Here is a 15081-nt window from a genome sequence, read left to right as displayed (position 1 = left end):
GGCTTAAAAATCTGAAATAGAATGTATTTTCTACATTAGCTTTTAAACCAAAATGGAATAACACTAACAAGCGACATTTGCTGTTAGGTCACCAAAGCCAGCTGCCTCTGCATGCTGAAATTGCACCTCTTTTTCCTTATGTTATCGCATCTCCCATTTGTTGCAATGAACCAGTTTGATTCCCTGTCACAGAAAGCTGTGCATTAGGTCCTATCTAGGCTTGCATAGCCTGGAAGAGTGTAAAAACCACTGTGTGTGCAATGGTGAAGGCTGTGTAATAGACTCACAGCTCGGCTAATTATTTTTGGATAGTCCCATTACGGGGGAAATAAAACAGAAATTCTGTTCTCCAATCCACTCTGAACAGGCATTAAATAGATAAGAAAATCCTAACAGGGCAATAACTTTAATGCAAAGCTATTAATCACGAGCAGCACTTCCTCACAGCTAAGTGTCACTGGCTATTACTTGTATTTCATTTTTCATCATCAAATTGAGACACCCCCCCCAGTCCAGGAATTAAACTGTCAGGAAATAAGTTGTCTTTTCTCATGCCTGATTGTGTTTTATTGCTTAATTATCTAGCTCGTGCTGAGCTGCTTCCTGAGAGCAATTCCTATTCTGCACTGTGCCGCCTCTTGCGTCACTTTGGTGGCATTTCCAGGGGTGTGTAGCCACTTCTCCTTCCTGTTGGTCCCTGCAGCCTCATAGGCTTAAGTTACCTGCAGAACTCTCTCCTAGCCCCAAAGTAGGAGGCCGTCACAGAAGAGAGCTTGCAAGGGGCCACCAACCCTTAAATTGCCTAAGGGTGATGGCTTTTCAAGGGGCCATCAACCCTCAAATCATGCAAGGTGAGGTCTGACCACAAAGCAGGACCTGCTTTGTGGTCAGACCTCACCTTGGGAGGATGGAAGGAGAGGAGCAGGGCTGCATGCTCACCTCGCTCACGCTCACGTTGTAGCCGAAGGGGCTGTCGATGATGGGGGGGTTGTCATTGACGTCAAGGATGTTCACTCGCAGAGTGTGCTCCTTCCTCCGGGGAGGCACACCACTATCTGAGGCTTGGATCTGCAGTTGGGGATGGATTTTCAAAACAACGCTCTTTTTAAGCTCACAACCCTAACGCAAGAGCCTCAATGCTCAAACCAGCAAGAAGCCCAAGGAGGTAAGTGGGGTGGTTTGGTGCTTACCCGTAAGGTGTAGTGATCCAGCAGCTCCCGGTCCAGTGGCCGTGCCACAAACACCTCACCATAGGTGTTGTTGGTGGTACGGATCTCGAAAGCCTGGCCAATGTTCCCTGACGTCAGTGAGAAAGTCACCTGGAAAATAACAGGGAAAGAAGAACAGGGCAGGCAATATGATGCTTGTGAGGAGGAGAAGACAGGAGACCCTACAATTATAAACCCAGCAATGCCTCGGGAAGTCTTGGAGCATTTTAAAAGGTCCAATGTACTGGGGTCCATGGGTGTGCTGGCTTATTGCAGCCACCCCGACGCAAACACCCATAGGCCAAGCCCAGTCTCACCCACAGCCCTCCTACAGCACTAGCGATTTTTGGTATGAAGGGTGACAGGGCCTCATTAATGCCTGTCTGCATGGTAAGGAAAATAACAAATGTCAGCGAGCTTCCTGCTCAGCCTGCCAAGGGCTTCACTGCCGTTACCCGTGGCACACAGCTGGTTTTCAGATTGCCGGGCTCCTTTGCACACACGCCCCACAGACCTCTGTGACCCAGGCAGCACAAGGGTGGTTTTTTAACTCTCCTGCTGCAAGCCTTGACTGGGGAGTGCCGGTACCCCCTTGCACAAACACCCCAAAACTGCTGGCATCAATGACCAGAGTTTGCTTTTGTAGGGATGCAGGGGAGTGGAGGGGAAGGCGTTGGGAAGATGCTGCTGGAGGCATTTCTGCATCAGTGAAACACTACCGTACCTTTACGTGCAGCCCCAAACCTCCTGTGCTGGCTTCCCTACCTGCCCATTGCTGCCTGCGTCTGGGTCACGGGCCAGGACCACAGCCACCCGCTTGCCAATGGCGCTGTCCTCCGCCACGCTTACAGATGAGTCGGAGGTGATGTCGAACTGGGGGCTGTTGTCGTTCTCATCCAGGACTGTGATGGTGACCTGTGGGCATGGCATGGGGCTCAGTCAGGGCATGGGCAGGAGCTGTTCCCCCTGCCCACCCAGCATCAACAGCCACGCTGACACCCCCAGCAAACTCTTGACCCACTGCACCCCTCTGAGGTGCCAACAGCATAAGTGTTGTCCATCCCATGTGGGAATGGGTGCAGGTATTTGAACCCAGGAGCTGGAGCTACATCCCTGTCTGCTGAGGAGGAAGAGGAAGAGGGATGCTTAGAAAAAGCACAGAGGTGATGCAGCTCTCAAGTGGTGGATTTTTCTATGGAGCATCCTCCATTCTTTTATCTGCCAAATAGCTGGGCATGGAGCAACTTACACTGCTGCAAAGTGACCCTTTCATGCAAAGGTTTTCGCAAGCAGCAATTTTCATCTTTGCTCACAGCACCAGAGGTTGGGCAGTGTTTGCTTTAAAGCTAAATGGGCACAAAGAAGACAGCGCTGTGTGTATTTAACTAGACCAGGGCAAGCTGGGCATAGAGGAGACCTGAGCTGCCTCCTGGGAAAAGACACATGGGTGAGTGCCAGACTGGGCAGGAGATGCTCAAAGGGGCACTCCATTGCAGGCAACCAGGGCCCAGGCTACCTCGGCTACAATTAGCCAGAGGAAATGTTCTCATCGTGTTTGTAATCACAGAGCTGCAACGCGACACAGAAATGAGAGAGGAAGAGCCTTTCTGTTCCCGGGGCTCTATTTATGGGTGCCCGAGTCCCCAGGTGTGGCCAGGCTGAATGCGACAACATCCCGGAGGAAGCCCCGGAGCAAGTTGTGTGCCTTGGGGCAATTTGGTTATTGTTGCCGCTGAATTAGAGACCCAGGAGTGGGGAGAGCCCATTCAGCTGCTGCAACGAATCCGGCAGCTGCTGTCCCAAGTGCCAGATCAGGGCGTTGGGATCTCTGCTTGCCAGCAGCAGGGTGGCTCACAGGTGCTGCATCATGTCCAGGGGGGTGTTACAGAGGCTGGTGCTGGTGGGATGGGGCTGGAGACCTCCACCCCAGTCCCTCCCCACAGTATAATGCAGAACTCGGGATGGATCCTGGCCCCCAAGATGATGCCGGCATGATGGTCATGCTTACCTTCTGTTGGAGGAGAGCAGAGGGGGAAACAGAGAAAACAAAGAACTAAGTGTTAGTGGGAGATGAAGAGGTGCACATGTGAGGGGCAGTGGGTTAGCCCTGCATCCCACCATAGCAGCGTTGGGGTCTGCAGGTACCTCCCCTGCCACAATTTGGAGGCTGTTGGTGCACCCCTTTATTTTTTCTACATAAGCTTGGCAAAGACAAGAGCACAGCTGTATGCGGAGAGCACAGCTGCTGGCACCCAAGGCGGGGGGACAGGCAACATTGCAGCCTCGCTACCTTTGCTATCCAGCATCCTTTTTAGAAGCAACAGATGCGCCACAACACGAGAACGCTCAAAACACAGAGTGCTGTCCATTGCTGCAGGCCAGCTTCCAGTTTCAAACTCCTCCCCAGAGCCCAGTTCCTCCAGCTGGCCCAAACCAGTAGAATGTGGGTAGTGCCAGCCAATCGGCCCCTGCCCGCAGCATGCCCATCGGGCTTGCCCCGCACCCGGTGTGCCTCCTGCCCCAGCAGAGAAATGCAAATCACCCCCCCCTGCTCGGCTGCCTTTGCAGCTGCCAAACATAGCCCTCTTAAACATCAACTACCGTAAAGTATTTCAAGGCCCCCCAAATTTACCTCCCTCAAAACTGTTTTAGCTTGGTAAGCGACCTGCAAATTCTACAGTTTGGGGTGTTTTATTTATTTTTTTTGTTCTGAGAAATCCCACCCTATGACATGTAGAAGCTAAAAGGCACTGGCCCATGCTTATGCAAATGCAGGGTTTCCCCTAGGTCAGGGTTTCCAAACCCTGGCAGCTGGAGCAGAGAGGCCAGCTAGGACGTGCTGTCCTGTGCCGTGCTGTCCTGTGCCAGAAGAGGGAGGTGACCTGAGCTCAGCTCTGCTTGCACAGATGATGGTGGAGAAGAAGGTAAAAGCTACTCACCACCATAGAGTCAATCTTTGGTCCTCCATCATCGGCCACCACTGTCAAGGTGTAGAAATCCCCCTTCTCTCGATCCACCTGGCCTTTGACCGTGATCACACCCTGCCAAGGATGAACAACAGTTGTGCCAGCCACCAACAGCGAAGTTCACGGTGGACAACCAAGACAGGAGGGACCATGCCGTGGCTACTTACAGTGATCCCATTGATTTTGAAGAGGGAAAGTGCCTGGGGATTGCTGTTGGGGTCAAACTTATAGGTGATCTGGTTGAGGTTGTCAATGGAGTGGGCCTCGACCCGGAGCACCTCAGAGCCCAGGGGGATGTTCTCCATGATCACAGCCTCGTAGCTGCTGTTGGAGAACTGCACAGCCTCATCCAGCTCATTCAGCAGGCTGACATACACGCTGCAGAAGCCCTGGTTGTTGGGAGGTGCTTGGTCCGTGGCAGAGACATTCATCAGGTAACTGGTTTTGGTCTCATAGTCCAGGTAGTCAATTGTCGTGATGAGGCCCGTGCTCTCATCAATCTCAAACTTCCCTTCTGCGCCCGACAGGATTTTGTAGTTCACCAGACCGCCATTCCCTGGGGCAGGAGCAGGAACCATGGTGCCAGTTGGACTAAGCATCCCAAAGAGGCAGGCACTACTGATGCCAACCCTGACCATGGAGTAGAGCCCATCCCACATAAGGATTTCAAGCTGGACAAGCCAGGATCTGTGGAATGGCTGATTTCACCGCTTCCCACCCTGGCTGGATGTTTCTCACCCCCAGCTGCCTACCTGTGTCTCGGTCAGTGGCCCGGACAACTGCCACCGAAGTCCCTATCCCCGCTGTCTCCCGCAGCCCCAGGCGGTTGTACTGCCGCTGGGTGAACACCGGCACCTCATCGTTGACGTCTTCCACGTATATGATCACCTGTGAAATCCCCCCGGAGAAACCACGGGTGAGCCAGGCAGGCTCCTGTACCCTCACCAGCTGCTTACAGTTGTGAGGGAAAATATATCCTTCATGGTACTCATCTGCTGTGCAGGAGGAATGTTATCTCTACTACAAACACCACGTGATGGAGAGTGACCACACACAGTTTAACATCATTGATTTAAACAAGCCCCATGGTCAGTGACTCAGTCCTTCCCATGCCAGAGGGAGGTACAGTCTATATATTAATTCCCCCTTAATTGCTCGAAACCTTGCTGTTAGAGACCCCTCAATGTAGAAACGCTGATGACTCGGTGGGAAATTTTGCTCAGAGTTCAGTGGGTCGAGCTGCTGTTTCCCCAGGGAACATCCTTTCTCCTCCTAGATTTCTGTTTGCTGCTGGTGCTGCGGGCACATCGCACTTGGCCAGAGCCCACCCCACCAGTGGGTCTAAAAATAGAATTAACCAGAAGGCTGAGTTTGTGGGAACTTTGGGAAGCTGGTGTGTCACTGCTAAAGATTACTGCCATTGTGTCCTGGCTGATTTAAATAAATGCCTGGCCAGGAGAAACAGTTTTCAACAGGCTGAGGCTCAGCTCTTCCTCCTGGTAGCAGAGCTGTCCCTCATCAGGTGAGCAGGACTCCCTCTGACAGCAACTGCCACACCACTTAGCAGCCTCATCATTGCACCGAAGTGTCATAGGAAAAAAGGAAAAAACAGCACTCCCCCAACCCCCCCAACAAGCTCTTCTCCACCCTCAGGCAGCCACCAGAGACTTTCCATCAGCATTTCCATGCCAGATCTCTCAAACTTCCTGCATGCCAGAAAGGGCTGGAAATGACTGCCCTCCGATGAAGCATCCCCAACATTTCGCATGATCTCCTCTGCTGCTCTGCCCTGCTGCCCATCCCTCAGCGGCCGCAGGGTCCTTACCCGCACAGAGCTCCTCATGGGTCCGTGCTCTGTGTTGTACGCCTCCACCTCCAGGATGTGAGAGGAGTTTTGCTCCCTGTCGAGGTGCCGCACGCCTCGCATCACCAGCCCGCTGCTGGGATTGATGCGGAAGTGGTTGTGCTCGTTTCCTGGTGGGGGGGAAGCGAGATGGATGCGGCCCACTGCCACTGCATCAGCCTGGGTGACTTGCTGAGCCCTCCCTGGGGGGCTATCTTGGAGGATGACTATTGAGCAAAACCCAAGCCCCATCACCTCCAGCTCCATCACGCTCAGCTACAACAGGGTTTGGCCCTGGTCAAGCCAGGAGCTACGGCATCTAGGCATCCATCCGTGACAAATCATCCTCTGGCAATTAACCCTAATACTGAAGTTTTGCTTAGGGGTGGGGAAAACGTTTCTGTGGGTTGTGAAGTGCAAAAGGATGGAGAGTGCAACCTCCTGAGGCCATGCGTACTGCTGGCCAGAGCCTGGTGCAAACCCAGGGGGCACATGGACTTACCTTTGACAATCCTGTACCACACTCTCCCGTTAATGCCTTCATCTGCATCTGTGGCTTTCACCTGCATAAGAAAAGAAAAGCAGTGAAGGGCAGAGGTTTCCAGACTGTGACAAGTCCTCCCACCCCGCCAAGGTTGGGCGTCCTGCTCCTCCATCTGAGCCAGGGCACTTACCAACTGCAAAGCGAAATAAGTTACCCTTCCCTCGACACCAGACAGCAGGGATAGCAGGCTTGGGAGCCCTCGGCTGCCAGGTTATCTCTTGGGTAGGCTTGGGGTGGCAGCTGAGCCTGAGGACCATGCCATGAAACCACTGTGTCAGTGCAGGAGGTGCCTCCATTGGTTCTGCCCTGCATGCCGGTGCCTGCCTCACTGGAGATGCCGCTGGGGACAGTCTCCCTGACTGCAGAGATGGCTTGAACTGGGCAGGGAGAGTTGCTCTAGCGGCTGGTGGGCATGCAGCCCACGGCATCAGTCAAGTCACCCAAGCGACAGCGTATGTAAAAATAACCAAAAGAAACACGAATGCAACCAGCCTAGAGCATGCTGGTAGTCTGGACACTGGTCTGAGTCCTCGCAAGACCTCGAGCAGTGCGTGGGAGCACCCCTTAGCTGCGATGCGCTGTACAGCCCATGCACATACCGATTAAGCTGTCCGCCCTGGGAAACCCAAGACACGGGTCCCCTCTGGTGTCGCTGAACAACACTGCAGTGCTTTCCCCGCAAACCCCAGCCAGCAGCCCGGCAGCTGGGAAGCAGGACCCGGTGAGGGACAGCAGGGCCAGGGCTGCCTCCCCAGCTGGCACCGAGCCGCTGCATCTCCCCTCCGCAGAAACCGCTTCCCACAACTGCGCGAATCACTGGGGCGAGGATGCAGGGAACGCCTTAGCGGTTACTCTCTGCCTGCTTCCCCTGGCAAGGCATCTTCTGCTGCATCTTCTCCCTACAAATATCACCCGCTGTTTTCCTTTTCCCAGGCAGGTGGAGGTTTGCACCCAGACTTGCACTGAAAAGAGGAGGGGATGCTACAAAGGGTGAATGTGCAGTCGGAACAGCAAGGCCATTTATAGGGGCTCAGCTTTAAAGCCCTGGACTGGCTGTCACCTGCAGCCCCACACAACACTTGCAGGACTCACAGATGCTGTTCTGAAACACAGTTTTGAGATGCCTTGAACTGCTCTTGTTCCCTTCCACCAAATCAGCCTGTGTCAGCAGAAACCTTAGAAAACGCTGAGCCCTGCACTTGCAAACTACCTGGATTTGCCACCCCTGTGCCACACACGCTGCTCTCCTCTGCCCCAGACCACTTCACGTCTGTCTTACAGCCAGATGCAACCCCATCCCTTGCTCCATGTTTCACCATGGACCCAGCACCTTCCTTTCACAGAAGAGAGCTCTCCCTCCCAGGACACCTCTTCTACCCTCAGGGCTCCCCGAGGCCATTTCTGGGCAGGAGCTGGGCTGTCTCCTCTCCAGTGTGATGGATGGGCTCCGCACCAGCAGGCGAGCGATGCCCAGGCAGACCGGCTGCCTTGGCATGACACTGGCTCCCCCCTGGGAAAAGCTATCATGTCAGCTGGAACACGGTGCCGGGGCAACCAGGGCCGCAACAGGAGGGAAACCTAAGGGATGGGAGAAAAACCTTCACAGCTTTTTGCGCCATTCTCTGCCCCGCTGTGCCTGACAAAACGCATTTCAAGATAAACAAATGGGGAGGGTTTCAACACGGTGAGCAAACTGCACCCCACCAACACCCCTTTAGCCATCTTTTTCCCAGCTCAACACAAGCATTTGGCGCAGGCAGCTCTGGCACAGAAACCAGGTGAAAAGGGTCAGCCCAGGTATTTATTTTTTATTAAAAAAAAAAGTAGTTTGCATTAAACCAATGTATGCCCTTGCCAGCCTGCAGCCTAGAAAAAGCTCAGCTGCTGCTGGTTTGACCTACTGAGGTCCCAGAGGAGACACGATACTTTGACAGACTGTCCCGAACTTGGGAAAATGATTGCACTCAAGTGCGAGCGGTGGGAGAAAAGCTTTTTTTGATGCTAGTGCAAGGCACCTTGTGCAGCTAGAGAGAGCAGACTGCAGGCATAGCCAGCCCTTCGCAGGCCATGTTTCAAACACCCCCAGCCGCTAGAAAGGGGTCAGAAAAGGAGGAGGAAGGAGCAGGGAATAAAAGAATGGGAAAAAAGCAGGCAGTTTGGCACAAAGCTGCTGGGAAAAGGGGGAGCACGGCAACCCGCTGCCCCCTCCCCATCGCGGGGGACTCAGCCCACGACCGACCGTACCATTCAGCAAAGCCCGGGGAAAAACATCCCGGGGAGCTCAACGCCTCGCCCCAGCAGGGCGCAGCCCTGGGGCACTGCCGTGCTGGCAAAGCCCAGGAGGGGGCTCAGGGACCCCCCTGGCTTTGCACACTCAAGCTATCCCCAGCCTGGCCGCCGTCTCTCTCCCACCCTCCCTCGCACTCCAGAAGGGAGGGGGCTGGCAGCCGGCAGAGCGCGGTGGGAGAGGCGGCAAGGCAGCGTACGGGAGGCAGAGCCTGGGCTCAGCCCGCCGGTGAGAGGTAGGGAGCCCAAATCCCCGCGGCAAACCCACCACCAGCCACTCAGGCTGACCCCGAGGGGCGAGCGAGCCAGGGCAGGGATGTGCCACCACCCCCAGCCTCAGAGCTGCTGCCCTTAGCCCTGCAGCTGCCTGGGGAAAGGGCTGCAAAAAGGGGTGGAGAGGGGAGACCGAAGGCTGGGGTGGGTGTGGAGTCAGCCATCTGTCCTCCCTTCCCTGCCACTTTGCTTTGCCTGTCCCAGTGACAGGAGCAGGGGAAAGTCCTGCAAATGCAGTGCTGCTGCTTAACAGCGGGGGTGATGGGGTACAGCATCACCTACAGCCCTTTGCTTTCAGTACCCAACTATCCGGGTCGGCGAGACGGGTGTCTGGTACCATCCAGCTCCTCCTCCTGCCAGCAAGTGGAAAGACTTAGCGCATTGGGAAAAGCTGGGGAGCCCCAGAAAAGCGTCGCTAAGCAAGACAGGGAGGGGAAAGAGAGCTGCCTTTCATCCGAGCTGTATTACAGGCACAGAAGTGCCTGAAAGGAGCCTTTTCTTTGCAGGAGTTTGAGAAAAGGGAGGAAGAGTGTATAGAAAAACTCCTGCCAAACTAGGCCGTTGGGCCAGGCAGGCAGCACCCCGTGCTGGGCAGAATAACACTTTCTGCTGCTCACACACAAGAATAATTTCTTCCTTTCCACCTTCCTCAGGAGCATTTTGCAGTTTCTTTTTTTCCTCTCTGATCTCAGCTGCTTCATGCCCAGTGCTGGGTCCCAAGTGCTTGTGGGGCCATCTCAAGTTAGAGCTGATCAGGCAGGGCTGACCCTTCTGCGGGGGTTTGCCAGGCTGGGCAAGCCTCTTATTAACCCACCTGAGTTAATAACACGGGGCTTGGGTGGGACAGTGATGCTGGGAAGCGGTGGTACTATGAATAGGGATGCAGGCAGCAGCTTGGCTGGTGGGTACAAAATGCTGAGGATGGCTAGTCCATTGCTGCGCTCCAGAAAAGGCACTGAGCTCCCACCCTGTGGGAGGGAAGCCCTCACCCCCATGCATGCCATGGGGGCACGGGAGTGCTGCTCGTACTATGCCCTGACTTTTCTGCTGATAGGATCCCAATTTTAGTGGCTTTTTGCTGAAATTCTGCTGAAACGGCTGTAGCTCTGTCTCAGGCAGGAGGTGAGGTGGAAACCTCCTTTGTCTGTGTTAATACATTGAAAAGTTATTGGCCCTAAAAGAAAGTCACCACTTGTGTGTAGTCTGAAAAGATTTCCCATATTTTTAGTGGCTCTTTTTCTGGTAGGATTTAGAGATCAGGTGAGGGGCAGCCCGGACCTTCCCTGCAGTTCTGCCAGCTGAACTGGGTGTGAGGAGAGGGTGGATAGGAAGCAATAGAAGAGGGCATGGCTGGAAAAGCCTGGGAAAACATCAGCGTGATCCCTTCTGATGGGTTTCCAAGGGACACAATCAGCTGGATTTAAAAAAAAACCAACCCTACAGCCACCACCAACAGAGCAAAAAACAACCTGAAGAAATTGCCCATGCCTCCTGGCTGCTTTCAACGAACAATATAAGGTCACCAAGCCAAACCACATGCGGTCAGTAAATGCCAGAATTACGGTAGCTGTGGTAACCCTGATTCAGGCTGCCTTTGGTGTGCACGGCAAGCAGCAGCCTTGCCTGCAGCTTTTCATGCCTAGCAGCGCACAGGAGCAGCCTGCCCATGGAGCCGAGGGGTCTTTGGGACAGCGGCAGCTGCCAGGGGCTGCTCTGCTCCCAAAGCTGGAGGGGAAGGGGCTGAGCCAGACAAGGAGAGGCTGCACAATAAAGAAATGCTTTTGGGGTGAAGAGAGGGAAAACATCACTCTGGAGGAGGGGATGAGAGCCCTGACCCCTGAGCTTGCTTGCAATATGCACAGGGATTCACCTGAGCTAAAGTCTTCTCAAGATGCTGACCCATTTATTTTTGCATTTCCCATTTTCTGAGCGCAGACCTGGCTATGAGCCATGGCAGCAGCCACATCTCCTCAGAGCCTCCAAGCTCTGACCAGGCTGATCCAGTCCTTGCCCTGAGGCTGCCAGCATCACAGCTCAAGCCCAGATAATGCAAAGTGTTCCAGAAATAAATCACATCTCCCAAGAGCCTCCAACCTGGTACCCAACTCCAGTGGAAACCTCTGACTTTATACCCTCTGTATCTCAGCTCATTGCCTGCAAGGAGAGGTGTGCAGATCCTACAGGATCCATCTGTCCCCTCCGGGACGAGGCAGGGTCCTGGCAAACCAGAGCTGGGAGCTCACCTACACAAGCATGCACCCACATACCACGGGTACAGCTGGGGCACAGACAACTCAAGTTCAAGGACTCCTTAACCTCTGAGCACTCAGCCTTGCAGCTCTCACAGCGTTTGCTTAAGGTTCTTTACTGGCGTGTAATTTGGACAGTGAGTGATGCTTGCCTCACTGGGCTTGTCTCCACCAGGGTGTCTCACAGATTCCAGTTAGCAATTACAGACATGTCACTGATGTCTTGTCTTTTTTTGAATGCCTTACAGTGTTTATCTGGCTGCTGCCTACACAAACCTGCATGGCTCTGGGGTGGTGGCTGCAAGAGCAGACCCAGAGACTGGCTAGTCCCTGCAGCCCTGCCTTTCCCCTCCTAAGATCTTAATTTTAAATTGGCTCGATCCAAATCAGTACTTGCCAAGAGACTGCCCCACCACAGACCAGTACAACAGCCCTCCATCACTATTTCTAACTCCCACATCTCTGCAGGAAAGTCAGTGTAATAAAGCTTTACCTCCAGCCTACTGGTTAGAGCACCAAGGGCCAAGCCAAGCTGTCGCATTGCAGAGGGTTGGCACAGCAATATTTCCCCAGCTCTCATCTCTGAGCTGGGGAGACGTTGGCCTCCAACACAGCCCATGCAGGGCCAGGAACAGGTGCAGGAGGGTGCATGGGAGCAAAATGATGGGTGCAAACTGCTCCGAGGATGTGAGCTGCGGGGATATGACCCACTGGGGAAAGGAGAGGACAGCTGCCATCAGGTGTTCAGTAAGAGCTCATGTCGATGAGGCTTTGGGAAGCTGGTTTGTATCACTGTTTGCAGAACTGGCTGAGAAACCTGAGACGTGTCTGAACCTGAAACCAGGTCAGCAGAGTGCCTAACACAAGAAGATTTTGGCACAAGCAGGGTGAGTGCGTTAAGCTTCACCCCTGCAAAAAAACCAAAAAGGCAGTGCTAGTGCCATACTGCAGCTCCATGGGGACTTAGCTGGGCAGAGGCTCAACCAACTATCCATCTTCCTTGGGGGAGAGGGAATAATCAAAAAAACCCTAATGACAGTCAATTCCACAAACCCACATTTCTGGGGAACAGAGAAGAACCAAACCCCAGCAGCCTGGGTGGACGATTTTGGACCTTCTCTAGCATATGGTTATTTACTGCTTCCAGAAAAGCTGCATGCAACATGTGTGCATGTTCCCTACAGGTGTCATCACCAGGGCCATGGTGCCCCATGTACGCAGTACTACCTGTGCTAGATTTCTTTGCCAGACGGTTTTGCACTTCAGGGCAGTACTTTGCAGTTATAAATCCCAGCTCTGCGCTTTGCCTGCTGGCAAAGCAGACAGACTCTTCTTGTTCCCCTGTGTCACAAAAAACACAGCTGGGAGGACCTTGGACATCAAGGCAAGCCAAAAATCCATCAGGTTAGAGACAGTGACTGTCTGCCCAGCCTCTAGGAAGTGATCACCCATGTTGCTTCGCTGTGTCACCTTGTGCACTGCAGGGAATATGAGCACAGAGGATGCCAGCAACGGGACCTCTCCCACCCCGCCTCTCCTTGGGCTTCTGGTTTCTACCACTGAGCTGGTCCCCCCCAGCCCTGCATCCCTTGCGATGGCAGGTCCGCTGCCTGTCATCGTTGCGCTCGTCTGCATCTTCCTCCTCCTGGCAACCTTCCTCATCTTTGTCACCCTCTGCAAGCCAGCAGCACTGGACCAGTCCCGCTCTGGGCTCCATGAGTGCATGCCCCATCACCCGGCAGATGCCAGTGAGCCCCAGCTGAGGCTCTGGAAACGGCTGGGTTCCCTTCGATGCTCCATCAACACCTTCAGGAGGAGTCGGCCAGTGTCCCAGAGACAGCTCGCCTGCCCCAAGAGCTCCCCTGCCAGCCAGGACTGGGACATCATGGAGTCTACCAAAATGTGATCCTGCTTGGCAGGAACAAACTCACCCTGCAATCCTATTCTTTCCCAAGCTTTTGGTTCAGGTCCAGTTCCCTTCTCAAGCAGCCCCTGGTACGCCAGGCATCCCAGCAGAGCCCCTTTGAGCAGCTCATTTCCAGGCAGCAATGCTGCAAGGTGACAGGGGATTCTGCTATTTCAGATTCCCAAACACTTTCCAGGTTACGGTTTCCTGGCAGGAAAGGTGGAGGTATCCAAACTACACCCACACAGAGCTATCACCATCCAGTCCAAAAAAATATTGCCGCTTAATTTCTTTTGGAAAACATTGTGCAAGTTGCAAGGCACCTGAACAAACAGCCTAGGCAAAAGCAGAATAACCTGGCAGCGTAACAAATATCGCCTTGAAGAGCAGCATCCTGGGGCAAACGTGCTCCACAAAAAGCCATCCTTAGCTGAGACTGCCACCCACGATGTGCTCCTGAGCAGGTAGAGGAAGGCTCAGAACCTCTGAGTGCTGCTCGGTCCCTGTCTCCCCCCTCCCCATGCAATGCACTGTGGGTTGCTGTGGTCGATGCTTGGAAGGATACATGCTACAGCTGTCTGCTGGAAATCTGCTTCAATAAACAAGCAGCGGGAGCAGGTAAACACGTCTGTAAATGCATTAAAGAGGCCTTTTGAGGCTCGCAACCACTGCCAGCTTGGAAAGGCACTGCACAAAGCTGAGCTGCTTGTTTCTGCTGGGAAAGTGTACAACAGCCAGCAGGTAAGCTGACATGCTTAAAGGAATCAGTAGGAAAAAACTGTTTAATTCTTCCAGGTCTGCAGCTCACACTACGTTCATCCATCAATTTCACCCCTTTGGGTGAAGTCTCCGTGCCCAGCAAGGCCCCATGGTGAGCACCAAACCCCATCTCTTCGGGTTTCACATGGTTTCTGATCCTTGCAGGTTGCACCTCTGCATCAGGACCTCTCCGGGCTGCCTGGGACATTCCTGCTCTCCTCTGGCCCTGGGCTGCCTGGCTTTTGGAGAACGGGATGGGGAAACCTTCAAACACTCTCTGGTTGCTACAGGGATGTGGGGTGTATTTGAAGGGGGAGACCTTCAGTACAAATGGTTCACACTAAAGGTGTAAATTAAACTAAACCCAAGTGATTTGCTCATTTCCATGTCCCTCTGATTTTTTTTCTGTGAAAAACAACTTTCCCCAAATACCGCCTCTCCTGTGCCACAGACTTCCAAGGGTATCCCCCTCTTTTGGGAAGCATGCTCTAAGAAAAGGTTCTTTGATGTCAGGCTTGGTTTTCCTCCACTCACAGTCTTCCAATTTAAGAAAATGGCTCAGCGTTAGGAGTCCCGTGGCAGGGCTCCTCTCTGCCTGCACAGCTGCCCTGCACAGCTCCACCCTGGGTGCAGAAATGTCAGGTAGATGCCTGACCCTAGAGACAGGCACGGTGATACAGACATCACACATCCCGTGCCATGGCACAACTGATGATGGGGAGCCACAGGGCTCACATGTGGGGACTGGCCACCCTAAGCACGACGCATGGCTCCCGCCTGCCAGCAAACCTTTGTTGCAAGAGGCAAAAGGCTCCTTTCTTCTTTCCTGGTGACTCACCCTGCCCGTGAAAGCCAGGGACAAAGCTGCCCCTTTCCCCGTGCCGGGAGAGGCATTCAAGGCAGAAGAAGCCTTCCCAGGACCCTCTGCAAAGAGTCTTTGGTGCCCGCTCCAGAAGAGCCCTGGGTTTGAAGGGATGCTGGAAGCACTCAGAGGCCGCGTGAATGCCCACATTCATTCGGGTGCTCACTAAGCCATTCAGCTCTGCC

At 53.8% G+C, this 15081-nt stretch overlaps 2 protein-coding genes across 4 annotated transcripts in view; one reads left to right on the top strand and one right to left on the bottom strand.

Moving 5' to 3' along the window:
* The window catches only part of CDH23 (cadherin related 23), a 213404-nt gene that overhangs the window by 35724 nt on the left and 162599 nt on the right, over nucleotides 1-15081 (bottom strand). For all 3 annotated transcript variants that reach the window (XM_055720362.1, XM_055720363.1, XM_055720365.1), the window contains 8 exons: nucleotides 6520-6580; nucleotides 6000-6148; nucleotides 4927-5062; nucleotides 4342-4730; nucleotides 4148-4249; nucleotides 1974-2123; nucleotides 1191-1319; nucleotides 940-1068 (listed from right to left, as the gene is read on the bottom strand). In XM_055720362.1, coding sequence (XP_055576337.1) covers nucleotides 940-1068; nucleotides 1191-1319; nucleotides 1974-2123; nucleotides 4148-4249; nucleotides 4342-4730; nucleotides 4927-5062; nucleotides 6000-6148; nucleotides 6520-6580 — 1245 coding nt within the window. The remainder of the gene's footprint in view (nucleotides 1-939; nucleotides 1069-1190; nucleotides 1320-1973; nucleotides 2124-4147; nucleotides 4250-4341; nucleotides 4731-4926; nucleotides 5063-5999; nucleotides 6149-6519; nucleotides 6581-15081) is intronic.
* Nucleotides 12653-13434, top strand: C9H10orf105 (chromosome 9 C10orf105 homolog). The gene has a single exon (XM_005433521.3). The coding sequence runs from the start codon at nucleotides 12820-12822 to the stop codon at nucleotides 13273-13275; it is 456 nt and encodes a 151-aa protein (XP_005433578.2). The 5' UTR covers nucleotides 12653-12819; the 3' UTR covers nucleotides 13276-13434.

The sequence above is a fragment of the Falco cherrug genome, chromosome 9 (assembly GCF_023634085.1).
Source record: "Falco cherrug isolate bFalChe1 chromosome 9, bFalChe1.pri, whole genome shotgun sequence".
NCBI classification, from domain to species: Eukaryota; Metazoa; Chordata; class Aves; order Falconiformes; family Falconidae; genus Falco; species Falco cherrug.
The sequence above is the reverse complement of the archived record's forward strand: the minus strand, read 5'-3'. Positions and strand labels throughout refer to the sequence as shown.

Bases quoted from the DNA above. Each gene is read 5' to 3' on its own strand.
- C9H10orf105 (XM_005433521.3), top strand. From the start codon at position 12,820: ATGTTGCTTCGCTGTGTCACCTTGTGCACTGCAGGGAATATGAGCACA.